The sequence below is a fragment of the Mandrillus leucophaeus genome, unplaced genomic scaffold, assembly GCF_000951045.1.
Source record: "Mandrillus leucophaeus isolate KB7577 unplaced genomic scaffold, Mleu.le_1.0 Scaffold1, whole genome shotgun sequence".
Lineage (NCBI taxonomy): Eukaryota > Metazoa > Chordata > Mammalia > Primates > Cercopithecidae > Mandrillus > Mandrillus leucophaeus.
The window spans coordinates 8,667,608-8,674,890 of record NW_012098097.1 but is presented as its reverse complement, the minus strand read 5'-3'; the positions used below and the strand labels follow the sequence as shown (position 1 = coordinate 8,674,890).

Sequence of the window (7,283 nt, the reverse complement as noted above, 5' to 3'; positions counted from 1 at the left end):
GTAGAGACGGGGTTTCACCGTGTTAGCCAGGATGGTCTCGATCTCCTGACCTCGTGATCCGCCCATCTCGGCCTCCCAAAGTGTTGGGATTACAGGCTTGAGCCACCGCGCCCGGCCCTCCCCCCATTTCTGTTTGAACATCATCCAGAGTGATTTTGTCAGAAGAAACAGGGCTGCCACTAAAGAAGTTTGAGACCTGCCGCTCAGCACCGTCTCTCTGGGAGGGTGGAAGGAAGGAGCAGGAATGAACTTGGCAGGAATTGGGCCGTTGAAAGACGTGAATAGCATCTACCCTCTCTCCTCTCCCTGTTGTCCAAGACCCCAACATGGGACCTGAGAGTGTTCACTGGCACCATCTTCCCAGGCAGAGGCCTAAGTGACCTTTCCAGCCCTCTAGGAAGGCTCTGGAAAGGAAAGAAGACTAGCACGGATACCTACCCCTGCCTAGTGGTCAGCCAGAGGATTTTGGTAATCGCTTTGCAAGGAAAGGGACCTGAAAGGAAAGGAATCGGCTTGAACGGATCCTCCAACTCTCAGACAAGTGTCAGTCCCCACAGGCACAGATGCCTCAAGCTCATGCCCACATCCACATGGTAGACCTGTGCTTGGGACTCTTGCTCCGAGAAGTTCCCCCAAAAAACTGGGTGAGGGGAACCCTGCTGTGTGGCTTTGGACAAAGCCTTTACCCTCTCTTGCCCTGGAGTTTGCTTCAGAGTTGAGCATCCTGCACCTGAATCTAGGAGGCACCGGGGATGGGCCCTGCCCGGCGGGTGAAACACTGACCGTAAGGCACGAGGCTGCGGAGGGGCTCTGGTTGCTGGGCGTCGCTGGACACGGGCCACTGGCAGTAGCTGCCATCGGAGTGACAGCTGACGAGTAGGCGGCCGTCCCGCTGCCACCAGATGTTCTCCAGTTGCTATGGAAGAGGAGGAGAGAGACAGAGGGCAGCACGCTGGACCGAGGCAGCATTCCCATCGTCTGCACCCCATGCCTCTGCACAGAGCGTGTATGTGCCACATGGGGCCCTGGGAGAGCAACATGGCGCCCGCCATGTCCTGGGCACTGCCTACCTGGCTGCTGAGGAAGTGGTAGAGCACACGGCTGCCCTGCAGGTCCCAGATGACAACAAGACCTCGGCTGTAGCCTATCAGGATCTGGTTGGGGTCTCGAGGGTGCTCCTGCAGCGCCTCCACCATCTCGAACACCCGCCGGTGGCGGGCCTCCTCTGGCAACCTAGACAAGGGGAGTGCCGTAAGCCTCCGATGCCATCCGCCAGGGAGAATGGCCCCCAGCATGGCACAGCCACAGGGCTCCCTATGCAGAGGTGGCTGCTCCATGTGCCAGCATGGAAATATGGCTGGGGCTGGGCGCGGTGGATGGCTGAGTGTGGTGGCTTATGCCTGTAATCCCAGCACTTTGGGAGCCCAAGGTGGGCACGTCACTTGAGGTCAGGAGTTCAAGACCAGCCTGGCCAACATGGCAAAACCCTGTCTCTACTAAAAATACAAAAAATTAGCCGGGCGTGGTGGCACATGCCTGTAATCCCAGCTACGCCGGAGGTGGAGGCAGGAGAATTGCTTGAACCCAGGAGGCAGAGATCACAGTGAGCCGAGATCACGCCATTGCACTCCAGCCTGGGTGACAGAGTGAGACTTCATTTCAAAAAAAAAAAGGAAAGATGGCTAGGACATGTCACCAAGGGGATAGGGGGCAGCATGTAGAACAAGACAGGGACATGGAGACAACCTCCAGTGATGTAAATACAGGCGGTACAACTATAAGGCAAGGCAAGGCAGTGACTTCTGGAAAAGTCAACGTGGGGGCAAGAGAGAGCCTTGACTAGGAAGGGTGCGTGAGGCCCCCGGAGGGCATCAAAGTTCTATTTCTATGTCTGGGGGGATGGCTGTAAGGATGCTCTACAAGAATCTGTTAAACTGTACATTCATATTCAGTGCATTTTTGCAAAAGGGAGTGTTTAATAATAAAGAAGTTTTTTAGCCCCATAAAACAAAACTCTATGAGTTGGCCGGGCCCTGGAGCCTTGACCCCTCCCCCGTCTCCAGGCCTGGAATGCTGACCTGAGGGCTGGAGGTGTTGCAGCCAACAAAAAAACCACAAGGCAGCAGGCACAGGACCAACAGCCAACAGCGAGGATGTGGGAAGCGGACCCAGCCTGGACCCAAGCCACACTAAACCCAAGCTCTCCACATTATCTGTACCTGGCACATCTACTGCTAGCACTGACCTCACTGACATTAGAATCTGAATCGAGAGTGAGAGTTGAAGGGGACTTTAATATTTAATTTTTTTTTTTTTTTGAGATGGAGTCTCGCTCTGTTGCCCAGGCTGGAGTGCAGTGGTGTGACCTCAGCTCACTGCAACCTCCACCTCCCGGGTTCAAGTGATTCTCCTGGTTCAGCCTCCCAAGTATCTGAGATTACAGGCACCCACGACCATGCCAGGCTAATTTTTTATATTTTTAGTAGAGACGGGATTTCGTGATGTTGGCCAGGCTGGTCTCGAACTCCTGACCTCAGGCAATCCACCCATCTCCACCTCCCAAAGTGCTGGGATTACAGGCGTGAGCCACTGCACCCGGCCTAATTTTTAAAATTTTTAGAGACAGGATCTCATTCTGTCATTCAGGCTGGAGGGTAGCGACCTGATCATGGCTCACTACAGCCTCCAACTCCTGGGCTCAAGTGATCCTCTCACCTCCCAAGTAGCTAAGACCACAGGTGCGTGCCACCTTGCCCAATTAATTTTTATTTTTTTGTGGGGAGAGACAGGGTCTTGCTATGTTGCCCAGGCTGGTCTCAAACTCCTGGCCTCAAGCAACCCTCCCATCTCAGTCTCCAAAAGGGCCGAGATTACAAGTGTGAGCAACTGTGCCCATCTAGATATTGTTAATAAATGCAAATAATGCCCTTATACAGATGAAAATTGTTAGACAATTAGAGGGCTTCCAACTTTTTGCCATTAAAAACAGCCCCACAATGATCATTGTTATCCTGGATCTTTACACAGAGACTTCTCAGAGACAGAGCTGCAAGACTAAAGGGCTAGACGTTTTAAAAACTTAGATGGCCGGGCGCGGTGGCTCAAGCCTGTAATCCCAGCACTTTGGGAGGCCGAGACGGGCGGATCACGAGGTCAGGAGATTGAGACCATCCTGGCTAACACGGTGAAACCCCGTCTCTACTAAAAAATGCAAAAAACTAGCCGGGCGTGGTGGCGGGCGCCTGTAGTCCTAGCTACTCGGGAGGCTGAGGCAGGAGAATGGTGTAAACCCGGGAGGTGGAGCTTGCAGTGAGCTGAGATCCGGCCGCTGCACTCCAGCCTGGGCCACAGAGCGAGATTCTGTCTCAAAAAAAAAAAAAAAAAACCAAAAAACTTAGATAAGTGTAATCAAGTGGATGAGAATGTAAACTGCCAAAAGGGGCTGGGCGCGGTGGCTCACACCTGTAACCCCAACACTTTGGGACGCGGAAGTGGGTGGATCACCTGAGGTCAGGAGTTCGAGAGCAGCCTGGCCAACATGGTGAAATCCCGTCTCTACTAAAAATACAAAAACAAGCCGGGCGTGATGGCGTGTGCCTGTAATCCCAGCTACTCGGGAGGCTGAGGCAGGAGAATCATTTGAATCCGGGAAGCAGAGGTTGCGATGAGCTGAGATCGTGCCACTGTACTCTGGCCTGGGACGGAGTAAGACTCTCTGTCAAAAAAAATGTGTTTGTTTTTTTTTTTTTTAAATAAATAAACGAACTGGGCCAGGCGCAGTGGCTCATGCCTGTAATCCCAGCACTCTGGGAGGCAGAGGCAGGCAGATCACCTGAGGTCAGGAGTTTGAGACTAGTCTGACCAACATGGTGAAACCCCGTCTCTACTAAAAATACAAAATTAGCCAGGCGTGGTGGCGCATGCCTGTAATCCCAGCTACTTGGGAGGCTGAGGCAGGAGAATCGCTTGAACCCAGGAAGCAGAGGCTGCAGTGTGCTAAGATCGTGCCACTGCACTCCAGCCTGGGCAACAAGAGTGAAACTCCATCTCAAAAATAAAATAAAACATAATACAAAATAAAATAAACTGGCAGGAGGGGCTCTCAGGGCACATAGGCCCCCCTGCCAACTAGACTCTCACCAGCTAACTACAGGGTGAGGCTAGGCACTGGTGTGGCCACCTACTGGGGTGCACATCCCATGCCGCCCTGCCCACAGGCTGTGTCCCATTGTGGTACTTGTCATCCTGCAAAGTGTTCTGCTCTGACCTTGGGCACACAGCCCTACCCTGCTGAACCGGAAAGGCAGAGGTCTGCACTCAGAGGGATATAGCCCCAAGTGGGATCCTCCCAGCCCAGCAATGCCCTGCCCTGGGCAGATGGTCCCTGCTTCATTACCACCCAGGGTTGGAGACATGGGCTGGCCAGCTGCAGGAGTGTGTCCTGGGCCCAGTCCAAAGCCTTGCAGGGCCAGGGGCCAGCACCCTGGCCTCCTCCTGTCCCTTGGAACCACAGATCATTCCACCACAAGCGACCTCGCCCCCACACGATCCTGTCAGACGCTATCCCCTCTTTTTTTGGGTCCCATCTCATTCTCCACAACCGGACCTGATCCGACTCCCTCTCTATCATAGTTCCATCGACAAGCGGAGCAAAGCTTCTGAAATGATCTCAACAGACCCACATACCTGTGGCGGTCAACGCTTTTTAGCCACGGAGCCTGCGAGCAAATGGAACCTCAGCAAAGTGCCCACAGCACAGGGTGGCACCAGGAGCTGCTCTAGTAATGCAGGGAGGTCTGGGCCCGACTTCCCCGCTATGGAGCCCCTGGGGTTTTAAAACCCATGGCAAGTGCAAATGACACTGGACTGAAAGTCGGTGACATTACACAGTCATTTGGGGCCTTTAGATCCCCCAAAGTCCCCTTTTTAGTGCTATGATGCTAACCTATGATAGGCCAACAGGTTCTCAGTAGGGGACAGGTAGGAAGCCAGGAGCCTCCCCTGCTAGCCCCATGGAATTCCCAGCATAGAAATGACAGCTCCTGAGAGAGTCCTGGGACCAAGGGGAGAAGCCATGCCTAACTTGAGGGGATGGGGTTAACAGCAGCCGGGCTCTGGGCTCACCGCTGCAGCACCGCGTCCGAGCTGATGGTCCGGTCCTCCAGCGCGCGAAAAGCTGGCAGCTGCACCACAAACACGTTGCCGCTCTCGGTGCCCAGGTACAGCAGTTCGCACGAGGAATGGGGCAGGACCACGGTGATCTGTGTGGCACTGGGGGCAGCCCTGTGACAAGAACAGCTGCCTGTGAGCTGACCGCTGCCCAGCAGGGGAGACCCCATGGACAGGGTCCCCTGACTCCTGGGAAAACAAGCCCATAAAAATTCATGGGGTTCATAACCTTTCAGCCCAGGACAAACACTGGTCACTTTCTGCCAAGACAGGAGACAGATGGCAGAGAGGCTGGGCTAGGAGGTAGGAAAGACGCCAGGGGCCCTCCAGCATAACACGGGGTGTGGGCGGATGGAGGAGGTGGGCTGCGGCCCCACCCACTCCACTCGGAGCACCTGAGTATGGGGATGCATCGGGTCAAACGCATGCCAGGCACTGCCAGGGGCGCAACAGGCCCCACGAAGGGTGAGTCCACTCCAGAGCTAAGGGCAAGGGTCAGGCTGGGCTGGGAGTGGAAGGGGTTGGGGACTGAGCCCTTACCCTGGGGGGCCACGCAGTGTGAAGCTCTCATCCTCCTGCAGCTCCGATGCTCCGCCCTTGACCTTCAGGCTCCAAAGGTGCAGGCTGTTGTCATCCAGCAGGGTGACCAGCTGGCACTGGCGAGGGCACACGGATGGGAGCATGTGGTCTTGCTACCCAGCAAGGCCTTTACACACTGGGGCCGCCCAGCCTGGGCTGGTTGTTTCAAAGACCCCCTGGCCACTCCCAGCGTGGCCCATGAGCCCCAGCTGTGGAAAGGGAGGGGGTCCCAGGCCTTTCCAGCAGCAGCAAACCCAGGGCCACTGAATGCCAGTCTCTCCACACCAGCCCTGCTGGAAGCAGTGAGGGCAAGGAGGGTGTGGAGGTGGCTTCCTGTCCCACCCCAGGTCCCTCACCTGGCCGGGCAGGAGGTGGATCTGCGTCACTGCGTTGTTCTCCCGGTGCAGCCCCATGAACTCCACGCCAGGGGCTCCATAGCTACGAGCAGGCTCAGGAAAGCTCTGGAAGGCCAGACACCATCCCCTGCCCATCTTGAGTGCCAGGCCCTTGGGGCCCACGTGCAATGAGTGCAAACACAGAGAGGGGCTGCCCTCCCCGCAGGCAGCAGGACTCATGCATGGAGCCTGGGACGGGAAGGAGACACAACAGCCCTGGCCCTGGGGCACCAGGCCAGTGACCCGACCCCTGGGAGATTTTTCCCAGTCAGGCCAGTGGGAGCAACTCCATAGAAAGGTGAAGCCCTACCCTGGCAACCGTCAGGCTGCCACCCTGATTCTGAGCTGCAACAGACGTGTTGGCTGTCGCTTGGTAGCACCTGTGAAAAAACACACGGCCTATCCCCAACAGCCTCGGCACCAGGGATTGGTAACCAAAGTCTGGCTGTGGCCTGGCAATGATTAACCAGTGAGGGAAGGCTGAGCCGGCAGCAAGGCCCTGGCCCTCTGTGTACACCAGCCCAGCCTGGAACTCGAGCACTCCATACCCCTCCCCCACATTGGGCAGAGGGGAAGAGGGAGGTCAGGCTCCGCTGGAGGTGGCAGTCAAGCTGTCAGAGGTGGTCCCTCATCTCTCAACTCCCTTGGGTCCTGCCCTGGGAGCACAGATCAGACTGGCGGGGTGCCCAACCTGATCCGGTTTTTCATCTCTGAAAACACCGGGAGCCCCTAGTCGGCCAGAACCAGTGCTTTGGATAAAAGATGACCCAACTGGACAACGTCCAGCCTCAGGCCGGGGAAGGACTGTCCCTGCCAGGCAGAGCCCTCTCCACTCTCTGCCGCCTGTGGGGGTGGGGGTGGGGGTGGAATTTGGAAGATGGCTGCCTGAGCCCAGCTCTCCTGGCCCAAGGCCACCCCACCTCTGCTTGTGGATAGGGACCTGGGGCCAGTCCACTTCTGATTCTTATCATGATAGGTTAAAAATCAAAACTGCAGGCTGGGAGTGCGGTGACTCATGCCTGTAACCCTAGCGTTTTGAGAGGCCAAGGCGAGAGAGTTGTTTGAGCCCAGGAGTTCAAGACCAGGCTGGGCAAGATCACAAGACCCTGTCTCCACAAAAAAAAAAAAAGAAAAAAAAAA

The 7,283-nt window shown here is 55.9% G+C and overlaps 1 protein-coding gene across 4 annotated transcripts in view; it reads right to left on the bottom strand.

Moving 5' to 3' along the window:
* LLGL2 (lethal giant larvae homolog 2 (Drosophila)) overlaps positions 1-7,283 on the bottom strand; it is a 52,789-nt gene that overhangs the window by 11,635 nt on the left and 33,871 nt on the right. For all 4 annotated transcript variants that reach the window (XM_011979452.1, XM_011979592.1, XM_011979393.1 and 1 more), the window contains 6 exons: positions 6,105-6,186; positions 5,710-5,825; positions 5,125-5,283; positions 1,071-1,233; positions 784-916; positions 439-493 (listed from right to left, as the gene is read on the bottom strand). In XM_011979452.1, the coding sequence (XP_011834842.1) occupies positions 439-493; positions 784-916; positions 1,071-1,233; positions 5,125-5,283; positions 5,710-5,825; positions 6,105-6,186 (708 nt within the window). The remainder of the gene's footprint in view (positions 1-438; positions 494-783; positions 917-1,070; positions 1,234-5,124; positions 5,284-5,709; positions 5,826-6,104; positions 6,187-7,283) is intronic.